The sequence below is a fragment of the Balaenoptera musculus genome, chromosome 12 (genome assembly GCF_009873245.2).
Source record: "Balaenoptera musculus isolate JJ_BM4_2016_0621 chromosome 12, mBalMus1.pri.v3, whole genome shotgun sequence".
Taxonomy (NCBI): Eukaryota; Metazoa; Chordata; class Mammalia; order Artiodactyla; family Balaenopteridae; genus Balaenoptera; species Balaenoptera musculus.
The window spans coordinates 33,583,770-33,598,842 of NC_045796.1; the positions used below are offsets into that span (position 1 = coordinate 33,583,770).

General features: G+C 37.6%; 1 protein-coding gene across 2 annotated transcripts in view; it reads left to right on the forward strand.

Annotated features, from left to right (window-relative positions):
- ARHGAP18 (Rho GTPase activating protein 18) overlaps positions 1-15,073 on the forward strand; it is a 126,464-nt gene that overhangs the window by 94,052 nt on the left and 17,339 nt on the right. For both annotated transcript variants that reach the window (XM_036871999.1, XM_036872000.1), the window contains exons 8-12: positions 2,850-2,927; positions 6,339-6,498; positions 8,651-8,733; positions 13,029-13,235; positions 14,292-14,432. In XM_036871999.1, the coding sequence (XP_036727894.1) occupies positions 2,850-2,927; positions 6,339-6,498; positions 8,651-8,733; positions 13,029-13,235; positions 14,292-14,432 (669 nt within the window). The remainder of the gene's footprint in view (positions 1-2,849; positions 2,928-6,338; positions 6,499-8,650; positions 8,734-13,028; positions 13,236-14,291; positions 14,433-15,073) is intronic.

The following is a 15,073-nucleotide window of genomic DNA, read 5'->3' on the forward strand; positions in this document are numbered from 1 at the left end:
AGTCTTCAGCTGACTGGGTGAGGCCCACCCACGTTATGGAAAGTAGTTTGCTTTACTCAAAGTCTACTGATTAAATGTTAATCACATCTAAAAATACCTTCACAGCAACATCTAGACTGGTGTTTGACTGGTATTCGACAACCGGGCACTGTAGCCCAGCCAAGTTGACACATCAGATTCACTGTCACATCAGCGAAGAATAAGCTTTGGTCTTAACAGAAGTCAGTGTTGCCTCCTGATCAGGCCCAAGATTGCATCCAGCCCCTTATCATTTTCTCTTGAAATTGTTTTCGTATTTATTTATTTAGTTAGTTAGTTATTTTACATTTTTGGTCGCTTCAACATTCTGGAGACTCAGACTGCCCACCAGTTTGAAGTCATTGGATAAGAGCCTTAAAGGTTTTTGGTTCATATAAAAAATAAAAGGGAACATACAGAGTTTTCTATTAGATAACACTCATCTGTTGGCATTCCCTCTGAATTATAAGCAAAAGAATCAGTGATCTATCATGAAAAATATTTTTTGATTTATCAGCTGACAACTCAATTAGGTATTCCATTAATTTTGTAGAAAGGAAAGAATTGGAAACCACTGATTTGCAAAAATTCTTATTACCATTCTTTAGAGGATTACATTTTCTCAGTTATTGAGAAATATATCTCAAAAGGGCTTTAACAAAGCTTATCTAATATCTGTAAATTGTATCTGTTTCTTTTTTTCCCTACTTAGAGGCACATTGTTTAAACCATATTCTCAGAAAGGGTTGGGGAAATAGAAATATTCTTAATTTTTATCTATGGCAAAATTCTGCCAAATTAGCAAATCCTATTTTCACCATCAAACTAATCAGCCAAATCAAAGATACTTTGTATCAAAAATGTCTGACTTCATATTCATTAGTTCATAAATTCATATAAGTATGTATTATCTATTTGGGGAAAACCTATGAACATTACTGATAAATTTTACAGTGTATCTTATAAGATAAATTACTAAAAGCAGCATGATTAAAATATATAGATCATTATATTAAAATATATAGATCATTATTCTCCATTTTTAAGTCTTGAAAGTAAAAGGAAAGCTGTAAAGCATTATTTATATTTTAACAATGGCAATATAATGTGGTAGCAAAAAATATGTTATTTTCAAAGTGAGAAATATGAGAAAACACCTGGCATTCCTTCAGACAATGTATATATATATATATCTATTGAGTGCTGGTATTCAGCATTAGAGACTAATAAAAAGAATTCAAATATAAGAATGCAGAAATTACTCTCATTCAGTTATTTAGAAATCATCAAATTTTCCTGTGTATTTAATAAAAGCAAAATTCATATACTGCTAAAAACTAATTTGGTCCAGCTACTAGCTAGCATACAATTTTATTTTTTGTTAATAGAACATTTTATAAGATGAAATAAAACAAAAATTACATGTACACTGAATAAATGTTGCTTTGTATTTTTTGATAAATTTGGTTTTAAATACTTTATTAAATAATGCTCATTTAATCTAAAATAATTTATGTAAAGATTTTTGCTGTGGGTTTTTATCCAGTGTAACTTGAAAAATGTCTTAGAAATCATTCCAATTGAATATTTTAAAATCATGTACTGCTTTGGTCAAAGATGCTTCTTTTTTCAGTTAATAATAAATCTTTGGGAGAATTTTGAGACTACCCTTTGCTTTATTCTTACCTGACTCCCTCAAGATCAGTGCATTCTTTGGCCATAATCCAGGGATAGAAGAGGTGGGGTCATTAAAGAAAAATTGCCCTGTCTTCCAGTGCCTACGTGCTGGAAGAGCCTTGGTAAATCATTAAAGGAGGTTTTCCTGAAAAAAAAAAAAAAATTAAAATTTTACATTATTTTGGCACTCTGGAAGATTTTATGCCTTAGACTATGCAGAGAGTATTATAGTAAGTTTGGGGCTGAGTGAAGAGTAGGTTTGTCTTTCTGAAGAAGGCAATTGTGAAAGGAGGGGAATGGGTGATAGGAAGGAAAACCTATATGATGCTAGGAAATGCTATATTTAAACTGAGGACAAAGAAATTGATTTCTTTAAAATAGCAGAGTGCCCCCTAAAAAGCCTTTGTGTACTGCCCAGGGAATGCACGTTCCAGTTGGAAGTCTGCCAAGAAACTGACCACTTCTTTTATTATCTTCCTGGCGTCCAGTGTTATGCCATTGTATTTTCTCCATTTGCCTCTTCTTGTGTGTTTCTGCTTTATTTTAAAACAAACAAACAAACAACCTTTGTTATTTTAATGGGGTTCTGGAGATAGAGAGATCTGTATGTATCCATCAGGCATCGGCTATGATTTAGAAGCCCTATACAAGAACTGTTTTTTTAATTTAAGTGTACCACCAAAAGCTTAAAGCCTAAAAAGGAATATTTGCAAGCAGTTTTTTCCTTCATTCATAAATAATTCTTTCTTTGAACAAACTAAAAAAGGGATGTAAATAGGCAAATACTAGAATTTCATAAGATTTATTTGATTGCAGAACGTGTGTTTCTGAAAAAGCAGAAGAAATGCATGGTCTTAGTTGCTTTGAAACAATGAACGTGGGTCAGTGTCTGTTTGGGATAGCACAGCTGTTGTGTGAAATTATACACTTTTCTTCCAAAGGACCCAACTTTTTCTAAATTACGACTAAAGTGTTGGGATGCATTGGCTTAAAGGATGGGTAGTGGTAGTGCAATAGCATTCAAAACTTCGTGAAATCCAGTTTACATGTCACTGTAATCAGTTTTCCTTTATTTATATATGAAATAGATGTTAAATTTGGGATTGTACCTGTTAAGAATGCCAAACTCAGAACGTTCTTCTGTTTATACACAGCTGATTTCTCGCATTGAAGAGGGAGGTTTGGAAACCGAAGGCCTCTTAAGGATACCTGGAGCTGCCGTTCGAATCAAGGTAATTTCTTGGTTCTACTCATCTAAAACTTGTTTGTTTAATTATATTTTTGTATTTAAAAGCCAACTTGTCCTCCCTGCCCCTTCTTCCCATTTTAGAAGACAAAATAGACCAAAACCCTCTTAACATTCAGTTTATATTTAGTTTTTCTACAGGCTCTTCTGATTTTTGTAAGTTTTGATTTTTTTTTTTCAAAATCACGCTATTACCTGTAATATTACTGTGATAAATAAAGAGACAAATGATTTTAATCTCTCTACTGTGCAGACATAAAATAGGAACTAAAGTAAACAAGCAAAAGACAAGGGTAGTTCTGTCCTTCTGATGAAAAGAGAACATGGTGAGTCAAAATATTCAGAGTGGGCTGGTGACAGCTTTAGTCAGCATGAGTAACAGCAATTGAATTGTTTTTTTTTTTTTTAAAGGGCAGGATGATAAACTCCGCCAGGTGAGCAGAGTAGGAGACTTGACATTAGTCCCCCTGCATTATCAGTCTTAGTGAGCTGGCAAAATGAGACTGTCTAAACCACTCTTCTGACTGTTACAGTTCTTTGGCTCACTGGATCCAAGGGTAGCCTGGGTCCGGCTTGTGAAAGACGCAGGGGCATTCCCAGCCTTCCCAATTGGAGTCCCCTATCTCCCTCCCCTGCTTTCTTTTCTCTCAAGATGACATTTCCTTCCCACTGTCCATGGATGTGGTATACCTTCCTCCTTTCTCTGCTCCCCAGCTCCTGTGCTAGGGAATAAAGTATCCAGTGAATGCATGGTACAAGTAGAATTACCCTACAGATGATGCATACTTCGTACGCCTCCTCAGGGTTTTGCATTGTACAGGGGCCGCATACTTGGAATTGTAGCTCTATCTGGAAAATTTATCCGGGGAGAATTTTTGGTCAGTGGTCATTAACAACCTCCTTTACCCTTATCCTCCAAATTCAGCTCCAGCTCTAAAAAGATAACACTCATTGCTGCCCACATCCAATATTTCGTCGTCCTGAATTTGTAAATCCAAGAAGAAATAGGATGGGGGAAGAGATATTCTCTGTTGATTTCCTTAAGATATATTGGGTATGACATCTTTAGAGCTGGATCGGGAAGAAATGACTCTTGGTGGTTGTACACTCTCCTTGCCTGTGACTGTGGCTGTGATGCGTCCAGGACTGGATTACTGTTCATAGGTTTCACAGTTTGCATCACCTGCTGATTTCAATAAGCTTCCTCAATTTAGGCGGACAGTTTCAGCCTACTTGCCTCTTACTACCTAGTGATCTCAGTTTAATAGGATTTGAGTAACCTGATATATACCCTGCTCACAAATGTCATTCAGCTTGTGTCCCCTGGGTCTGCTGTCCTGGTGCACAGAGGTTCCTGAAACTGTTTTGGTGCTCTTGTAAGTTTTATACATGGCCACTGTCTCACTTCATTTGCTGATACCTGCGGCAGTTTCACCACCAGTCTATCAGGGACGTTGTGTGTGATTGGGAGACGAGTTCTGTTGAGAAGTACATTCTCTTACAGAGCAAGAGTCCCTCAGAAACCAGTAACGTGACTTCATATTACCCATCTCAGCAAGAATACCGCCTCTCAGGTCACTGTTCACGGCCCACATTAGCAGAATGCAACGGCCAACTCACAAGAGTCATAAGCACGTTTACTTTGCCATACAAGAGTGGATATGATGCGGATTTTACATTTTGACCAGATAGCTGGCAGAGGGATGAGTTCAACTACATGTACTTTCTTAGAAAGTCGTTTAAGTGGATTCATCTGGCTCAACTCTTCAACACAGCCTCTTGTCACAGACTGAATGATGCAGCAGCTGGTCTGTTATAAATAATTTAAAGAAAATGTGCAAAATTTTGGGTTGTCTTTCTTCTCCCCTCCCCACCACATTTCTTGGACTCTCCTCCCTCCCTCCCCCTCTCCCCTCCGCCTCTGTCCTCCTCTCCTTCCCCTTCCCTTCTCTTTCCTCTTTTCCCTCTCCTTCCTTCTCTCTCCCCGTTTCCCCTTCTCCCTCTTCCTCAGGCCTTCTCTCCTTTCCTTTCTTCCTTCCCTCCCTCCCCCCGCACCTTCTCGCATCCCTCTCTCCTTCCAACTTTCTTTCCCCTACCCCCAATTTCTGGGTTCACCTTTTGTATTTCACCAATTACAAAAGTAATTGGGGTAGAGGATGGAATTGTGTTGGGAAGGGAAAGCGTAATAAATTTACCTTACAGGAAAAACAAAGAATGTTCCTTGGGAGAACAGTTTCAAATATTAGAAGGAAGTGACAGAAACTTGGAAGGATTTCTAACATAATAGGAGTTATGCCACAGTGAAAAAGCATATAGAAGATAGTAATTATGAAACTAAATTGATTTATTATTAATAATTTGGCAAATTTTGTAGAGTCCTGAGGTAAATGAACTAGGTATTTCTAATTCTGCAAGGACTCCAGCTGCTTTTGGCAGCTGGCAGCAGCATGGCTGGGTCACTGACAGCCTGTGCATTTAAGACAGGTATACTGATGTATTTTCGTGCCTCATTTGCTATAGAATTTGGTTTTCCATTTCCCAGAGGTGACTAATCAGAGGTGGCCTTCTGCTTTAGGTCCAGAGATTGATTTATGTATTTTGTTATGTAATGTGCTTCTAAATAATTTAAAACATAGACTTGTTTCCTTTTTTTTTTTTTTTTTTTTTTTAGAGAGAATAATGTGTGAGGGCTGGAATTGTGAGGAATGCTTTTTTTTTTTTTTAAACTAAGTTAATTATTTATTTATTTATTTATTTTTGGCTGTGTTGGGTCTTCGTTTCTGTGCGAGGGCTTTCTCTAGTTGTGGCAAGCGGGGGCCACTCTTCATCGCGGTGCGCGGGCCTCTCACCATCGCGGCCTCTCTCGTTGCGGAGCACAGGCTCCAGACGCGCAGGCTCAGTAGTTGTGGCTCACGGGCCTAGTTGCTCCGCGGCATGTGGGATCTTCCCAGACCAGGGCTCGAACCCGTGTCCCCTGCATTGGCAGGCAGATTCTCAACCACTGCGCCACCAGGGAAGCCCAAGACTTGTTTTCTTAATGATTTTTTAAAAGTTGGTGAAAAAGTATAGTATCTAAGTAAAGCCCCAAAATGTAAAGGCTATTTTAACTAATCTTTTAATTCAGCCTTTACTGCTTAAGGTTTGTTGCATGTCTAGGAAAATGTGTAAAGTTTCAGAATTTTGGGCCTTAGGTATCATTTTCATTGGTGAAGTACACTTGGGGTGGGAGGAGTAGTATTTTTCTGAGTACTAGAGAAGTGTTGGCCTTTAGTATTTTCAGATGTCTTTTCAAAAGAGTAGAACCTCTTATAAAGTGGGAAGTGTATCAGTCTCAGCAGGAAAAAAAAAACATGCACTTACCGGTAATTTTTTTTTCTCTCTCCCTTCTGCCTTTCAGAGTCTTTGCCAGGAACTGGAAGCAAAGTTTTATGAAGGGACTTTTAATTGGGAAAGTGTTAAGCAGCATGATGCCGCCAGCCTGCTGAAGCTGTTCATCCGGGAGCTGCCCCAGCCACTGCTCAGTGTAGAATATCTCAAAGCCTTTCAGGCTGTCCAGAGTAAGTGCCATCCCTCTCTGAAGCAGTCCTTGTGCTGGTGCCATCCATATTAATTGCTGTAATGCTATTTTGCATCGCAAAGATATATTTGGATAGACATCTTTACTCACCGATGTCAGCGAGTACTCAGATGGCACATGATGTTTTCCTTTACTTTTATAAATATACATCTCTGAGTAAATAGATAATAGAATGTTCTCTTTGGGTACGGATTAATTGCATGCCCTTTAAGCAATACAATATACATATTTTCGTGTTAAAACCTGGAAACTTCACACTTCTTTTTTAATAGGATGAATCACGTAAGCTCTGTGGTACATTTTTCTTTCCAAGTGTTAAAAGCAACACTTACTGGAGAAGCTGTGGATTAACAGTTATCCTAAAAGCACAAGGAGATACGGCAGAGTCTGTGATTATTTCCTGAAAAATTAACTTCTGAAATTGTCATGCAGAAACATGGAACAAATCATTTGGCTGCCTCATTGGTTAGGGGGCAACTTTCCAGTTTGTGGTCTTAGGCAAGCTCCAAATTAATGTCTCGAGTAGGTCTCAATTCCTTTCCAGTGAACGGAGAGAGCTGATGAGGTACTTATACTGGCATAATTACACCTTTTAGTCATAGAGACCATCAAAAAAGGAAGAATGCTGTCACCACATTCTAGTGACCAAACCATACTTTAAGTTCCAAATTGGACCACTTTTGAGAGGGAAAGGGAGGCACTATTAATGATTATGCCGAACTAAAGTGTCAACCAGAACTGTTCCAGGCTATTCTTTTATTTTTAACTGAGGTATAATTGACATACGATATTATATTAGTTTCATACGTACAGTGTAATGATTCGATATTTGTATATATTGCAAAATGATCATCATTATATGTCTACTTAACATCTGTCACCATACATAATTACAGAAAAATTTTTGCTTGTGATGAGAACTTTTAAGATCTACTCTTAGTAACTTTCAAATATGCAATATAGTGTTATTAACTATAGTTGCCATGCTGTACATTATTTCCCCAGGACTTATTTATTTTATAACTGGAAGTTTGTACCTTTTGACTCCCTTCACCCATTTCCCCCGATCCCCACTACCTATGGTGGTTCAGGTTGTTCCACCAATCTATTCTCTGTATCTGGGAGCTGTTTTGTTTTTGTCTTTGTTTTTGTTTTTGTTTTACATTCCACATATAAGTGAGATCATAGGGTATTTGTCTTTCTCCATCTTATTTCTCTTAGCATAATCCACTCAAGTTTCATCCATGTTGTTGCAGATGGCAAGATTTCACTTTTTTTAAATGGCTGAATGTTATTCCATTATGTTCCAGGCTATTCTTAAAGCATGTCATATTGAGATGTTTCCCATGGGTTATCTCATATCATAGCATTTATTCAGAATTTTTAGGGAAACGTGACTGAAATCATCTGTTTAAAATATTTTTTTTAATGGTTAAGTTGTGCTATTTTGCATATATATTCCTTGGATGTGGATCAAAGGACCAAATTTATACCTGAAAAACAAATGCCGGAATGATTGCAGATATCCATGCGTATTACCTAATGGGGTAAGGGCTACTGAAAATAAGAGGTATCAATGAAAATAATGTACCTCTTCAACTCTTTCATTGCTGGTTGGTCTTCTAATTCATTCCACAAACATTTATTGAACACCTATTGTGTTCCAGGCTCTGTTTTACATATTCCTGCTGGAATCGATGGACTCTTACCACTTACACCACGTAATTTGTTCACTCACCATTATACCAAACAAACTTCACTGTTGCGGGTCCACCCTGACACCATATCATAGAAGGTCTGATCTCCTATGTCTTTACACTGGGGAATAATTATCACGCGGAAGTTAAAATTATTTCCAAAGCACTGTTGTGCGTCTGCAAACATAAGGCTGCCCGTCATACACTCATAGTTGGAAGTGAGCATTCTGAGAGAGAGAAAGCTCTATAGCAACAGCTGCTTCTCCTTATCTCCCCCAGACACGCTCCCAACAAGGCTTGCGGCTCAGGCATTGTGTCTCACATCTCACAGTGATGTTTATGCCGAAAAACTTTTTTCTTACAAAACGGAAAAAGAAAGTAAAGAGAAATGTTTTGGTAAAGACAAGCGTTCAGATGTATTTAATCTGTCTGCAGATCTTCCAACCAAGAAGCAACAACTACAGGCTTTGAACCTTCTCGTCATCCTCTTGCCCGATGCAAACAGAGACACGCTCAAGGTCAGCTGGATTCATTTATGTTAAATATCCCTCAGAACTAAACAGAGTAATTTTTCGTTATTTGTGGCAAAACAAAATGATGTTATCGTGGAGGTGTTAGCAGTTGTCTATAAGGAAAAGACCTATTTTTAAGGGCAGATGGTGAAAGTCTTTAACTCTTTATTAATTTATTAACCAGCTTAGTCATGTTAATAGTATCATTAGGCGTTTTTTTGATTTTTTTGGATTTTTTTTCAATTATAACATTTCTTCTACCAAAACAGGTGATTGAGGTTCATTTGTTAATAAAAACATGGGTGCATTTTGGTTTTTTCTTCTTTCTATTTTCCTGCATTTTGCAGATTTTATCTGGTGAGCATATACTAGTAAGGTGAAAATTGAATGTTTAAAAAGAAAATCCTAAGGCTCATCAAATATAGCCCACTGTTGCCTAAAAAGGTTACATTTGTTTGTAGTTCCAAGCAGTAGAGTTTGAAATGTTATAATGATGATTTTGAAATGTTTGGTTAGCCAAAAGATAGACCAACTCAAATAAATTCTAGTTATTTCTCTAATGGATTACCCTGAGTTTCTGATTTATATCATCATTTCAAAGTGATTTGGTCTGATATTCATATGATTAAATACCGTTTACTACGTATTGTCAGAGGCTTTCATAATAGTGGATTGTTCCACATTGATTAATTTTCCTTAATGCAACCATTTATAGAGTAGTTAGAAAAGGTTTAATTATAAACTTTTATAAAAGAAAAAGAAAAATTTTTTAAATATAATTTAGAAAGAGCATCTCCCTTATGTTTTGTTGTTGCCTTAAAAAAATTGTTTTTATACAGGTAAGGGTGAAACCCTTGCCCATTTACCCCCTATGGTTCTTTCTATTTAAAACAAAAAAAAAATCATGTCAAAAAATTTCCTGTCAAGAAAACAAAACCACCAGTTGGTAAATCTTGGAAATGTCTTTCTGTACCTCATTAAGACTCCCTGAACTGAAGCTAGGTGAGCGAATTCCATGCCCATGGAATGAATGTTAATACTCAACTTTTCTGGCTGAAGCAGTTGATGAGGATTGCTGGAATAAAAACACTGCATTGCTGCAGGAGAACTTCCAAAGAGTTAGTTAGTCCCTTTACTAAGTCAGAAAATAATCTTTCGCTTCACTGATTAACTGAATGAATAACTGAGAAGGCAGGTTATGTTTGGTTTGGTTTGGTTTGGTTTTGGAGACAGAGGCCAACTCCAGAAAGGGTTGCATTCAAACACTGTGTGACCAGGGCTGCTGGGCGTGGGTGTGTAGACTGTGGCTGAAATAAGGACATCTGGCCCAGGATGAAGCGGGGACCGATTTTCAGTCTGTTCCCTGCTTGCCAGCCGTGCCCTTGACACAGGGCATCAACTACCTAGAAAGAAGAGTTTAATCCATCTTTTTCTTTTTCACATAAAGGTGCCTGTCTGTGTGATGGCCCTGTGAATGACCAATATAAGGTAGAAATTGAAAGACATGATTTACATAAAATATGCCTGCATTCAAATGAGTTCAAATAATTGTGGGAGGAAACGCTTATTTCGATATGGTTACTATTGGGCGAGGTTGGTCTAGAACTCGTTCTTGGATTTTGCCTTTAAAGTCCCAGGAACATTCTTTTAAGACAAAATCTGTTTAAAAGTGTACTTTTTAAAATTTTAAAGTAGTTTTAATTTTAGCATGTAAGGTTACTGGGAGCACAATTGTATAAATAAGGTGGAAAATAGTTTCTTGGGGTAAAAAATTGGAAAATGCCAAACAAGTAATTTTACTAATTTACTTAAGCTTTAGTAGCTTAATTAGGCAGCTCTGATGAAGGTTTCGAACAAGATTTCTAATAACAGAAACACCAAAACAAGTATACCATATATAAGAGAATAAACCATCTAAATTTAGTTCTCTAAAAGAGAAGGGAAACTTCATCACAAGGTAATTTCAGGAAGCTTAATGTGAACTTCCTCAATTTTTCCAGTCCTATTGCCGCTTTTTCCGTTGCCATTTGGAGGGACGGGATCATGTGCCTGACTTGTGTAGACTATTTCTACAGCATATCTAAGGGTTTGGAGGGACCATGTTAAATCCCATGTCCTGGTTTAAGTCTAGAGCAACAGGTGTCTTTAGGCAAGTTGCTTGACCAAGATTTTTTTTTAACCTTGGGTTATCATGCATTTGGACCAATGATCATACCTACCTTTGACTTGGAGGAATAACAAAGACTAATGTTAAGATATCAGTGGGAAATTCATGTTAATATAATTATTGGCATGTGTTTATCCTTTTTGTAGTTTTAGGAAGTTCATTATATACATTTTCTTGCTTAATCCTGGCAGGCTAGGAGATTAATATTCCCATTTTATGAATGAGAAGACTTTAAAGAACAGGGATACCAAAAGGTTTATCCTAAGATCACACATAGCTAATAAGTAACTGTGCTAAGACTCAAACTGAGTTTTCAGAGACTGGGTCCAGTGATACTTATATAACACCAGACTGGTGATAGATACATTTTTTTTTTTTTTGCCACACCTCGTGGCACGTGGGATCTTAGTTCCCCGACCAGGGATCAAACCCGTGCCGCCTGCATTGGAAGCACAGAGTCTTAACCACTGGACCACCAGGGAAGTCCTGGTGATAGATACTTTTAAGAAAGGACAGTTCTTATAGATCAGATGAAGAGACAATATATCCGAAGATGAAGTTCTTTCAGCAAAGGCTAGGTTAACATTTTATTAGTTTCGTATCTACATATACACACATATTCTAATATCCTGATAGTAATATTTAAATAACTTTATTGCATTATGTACACCACATTTAAGTGGTTTATTACCTAATCTCTGCAATTTATGCTTGTAAAGAAAGAGATACACTGGTCCCTGAATAATTATTCTGGTCTTTGGAACAAAATTAAATATTTTTTCCAAACCTTACCAATTAATCTTTTGTCCTCATTTGAGAAGGTATTGTTTCTATATAATCTTATGCTTGGATTACAGTTTAACTTTGTGAGCACTGGACCAGAAATTAGATACATAAATCTCATTGTTAGATAGTAAGGCTATGCCTTTAGTTTGTTTCAAACTTTTAGGGGTCTATATAGTAGCTAAACTGGACTCAAGATCAAGCTGTTAGAGCTTATAGGAATTTTTTTCCCCCTGAAATCCTGTGAGAGATGAACACAGTTCTTTTGTTTTGTTTTTATTTTTCCATTTTGGCGTAGTTTGTTTGAACTTTTTCAGGTAGGAATTTTAAGCTAAGTATGATAACCTGCTTCTTTTACTAGTTAAGAGTTCAGAAACAAAGCCAGATAGACAGGCAGTTAAATTCCTTCTCCACCATGTGCTTGCTCTGTGACCTCTGGTAAGTTACATCCATTCTCTTAGACGCTGTTTTCTCTGTATGATGGGGATCATTACGGCATCTATTTCCAGTCAGGATTAAGTGAGGTGATCTCTATGAAGTTCTTAAAACAGTGTCTCGCCTGTAGAGATCATTGAGTATCTGTGCAGTTGTTGTTGTTAATGTTTTGGACCAAAATTGATTCAAGAAAGAAGGCAAAAGAAGAACTTAAAGCTTTATGCCCTAGCAGAAGGAGGGTGATCCAAGCTGCCGTGGCTTTTGTGGAGGGGCGCTCAGAGGACACATAAGTGTTGTCCATAGAGGTGGGAAGTGGGGGGCATCAAACTGAGCATAAACCAGCCTGTTCTGGTGAAAAGCTCCTTTTCGTTCATTCATTTTTTTGAAAAAAATTCTCTTCTCTTTGTCTCTATTTCCCCTCCTCCCCATCCCAGTCTCCATTCTTTTTGGATTTCAAGTCAGCCAGCTATTGAGTCCCTTAAAACAAACACAACTGAGACTGAACGAGCCTTTTTAATGGATTTTTTTTTTTTTAATATTTAGAGATAAAAGTACAGCACTTCCTGCAGCAAGTGAATACTCGTTTGATATTTTAAACTATTTTTCAGTGCTCCATGGCTTTGATAGGCAGGCGGTCTGACCCTTCTCCATCCCTCTCCCCACCGCCCAGCTCAGATGTGTGTCCTCTTGCCTCATTCCCCAGGGCCATAGTCCACAGCGGAAACACAGCACCAGCTCCGGGTGTGTTAACCAGTGGAGCACCTTTGAGGACAAGGCCCACTGGATGTGGCTGGCTGACTGTGGTTATGCACAACTTATTTATTTTTTTTAATAAATAAAAATCCCATATGCTGCAGTGCCTTAATCTCTTATATTCATGTATAACACAGATCTCAAAGCGTTACTTCTGTTTCAGGCCCTGCTTGAATTTCTCCAAAGAGTCGTGGACAATAAAGAGAAAAATAAGATGACGGTCATGAATGTAGCAATGGTCATGGCCCCGAATCTCTTCATGTATCATACACTGGGTTTGAAGTCCGGTGAACAGCGAGAATTTGTAATGGCAGCTGGGATAGCTCATATCATGCACTTATTGATTAAGTATCAAAAACTTCTGTGGACAGTAAGTATATATTTTCAAGTTCTGTTAATGAGTGATGATATCTAGATTCTGAAGTCTTTTTATTGTTATAGTCTCTATAAAAAGGTAACCAATATAGGTGATTTCAAATGCGGTTAAAAAAATTGATGTCTACTTTTAAATATCTCAGTTTTTAAAATGCCTACATGATTAAGTGTTTCAATTTGGTAACTTCTAAAATATTTTATTTTTGCTAATGGAATTTCTGAGGATTATTTTTTCCTGGATTATTGCTAGGTACCTGTCAGCTCTTGTTTATTGGTGAGTTTTTCTTTCTCTTTTGACAGGAGAGGCTAGCTGGTTATTAGAAGGGTCTATAGGTTAGGTGGAGGCTAGGTTGTAGATAGGTGGCTGCTAAAGGGACCAACTGCTGAGTTCGTGGTGCCTAATGCCTGTCACCTCAGGCAGTCTCCAGTCCTGGCGTAGAAGATGGTCACTATGTCCTTGAACTTCACCAAACCTCTTTTTTAAAATTAATTAATTAATTAATATTTTGGCTGCATTGGGTCTTCGTTGCTGCGTGCGGGCTTTCTCTAGTTGCAACGAGCAGGGGCTACTCTTCATTGTGGTGCACAGGCTTCTCTTGTTGCAGAGCACGGGCTCTAGGTGCACGGGCTTCAGTAGCTGCAGCACGCAGGCTCCGTAGTTGTGGCTCGTGGGCTCTAGGGCGCAGGCTCAGTAGCTGTGGTGCACGGGCTTAGCTGCTCTGTGGCATGTGAGATCTTCCCGGACCAGGGCTCGAACCTGTGTTCCCTGCATTGGCAGGCGGATTCTTAACCACTGCACCACCAGGGAAGTCCCCAAGCTTCTTTTTGAACTTTACACAGTGGGTGGTAATTTTCATCACCTGGATACTCTGTACACATGGTAGGTAATATGATGAGTTTTTTTCCCACAGATTTAATGAATGGCATATTCTTATCAAATAGACAGAGCCTTTACTTCTCTCCAAATATAAGAAATAAAGATAATTATTTCTATAGTTTAAAATGGTACTACTTCTTTTTCCTCCCCAAACTTAATTTCATTTCTCCATAGATTCCCAAGTTTATTGTCAACCAAGTGAGGAAACAAAACACTGAAAATCATAGAAAAGATAAAAAAGCCATGAAGAAATTGCTGAAGAAAATGGCTTATGACCGGGAAAAATATGAAAAGCAAGATAAGAGTGCAAATGATGTAAGAAAAACTTGAAGATATATGTTTTTATACAGATTGCAGTACTGTTTTTAATATCTTATATACAACAAAGAGATTTGAATGTTTTTGTAGGATGAATTTCTACACACTTAGTAGGCTCTGGTACTATATATAAGTTAAAGGCATCAATAATGGTACCTCTGCTCCTATCAGTACTGATGATCAATACAGATAGTTGCACAGGTCTTGGTGACTCAGCATGTGAGCTGTTGTTAAGGAACAAAGGAAGATAACAAGACAGGAATGTCTCAGCACACACCCACCCACACATAAACACACAGAGGACTCTGTGGAGATTCCAGTTGCCCACTAAATGTGTAATGTTTAGTAATTAAAGAGTCCCGTGTGTGAACCATTGACCTTTTTTCCTTCAATTTTCTCATCTGTAAAATGGGGAAAAAAACTAACCCAGATAAACAAATAGGTCAATATTGGTGTAGTGCCTGAGATCTTTCCTAGACTTCAGTAAGTCCTTAAAGTGTCTTAATTGGAACTTAAGAATTTGGAGAACGTTACGTTGGAATGCAGAAAATTAAAATATTTCAAAAAAGGGATATTTAACTCTTAGTATTCATAAACTTCTGTAAGAGTATAGTAAGAACTGGGTTTAAAATAATGAA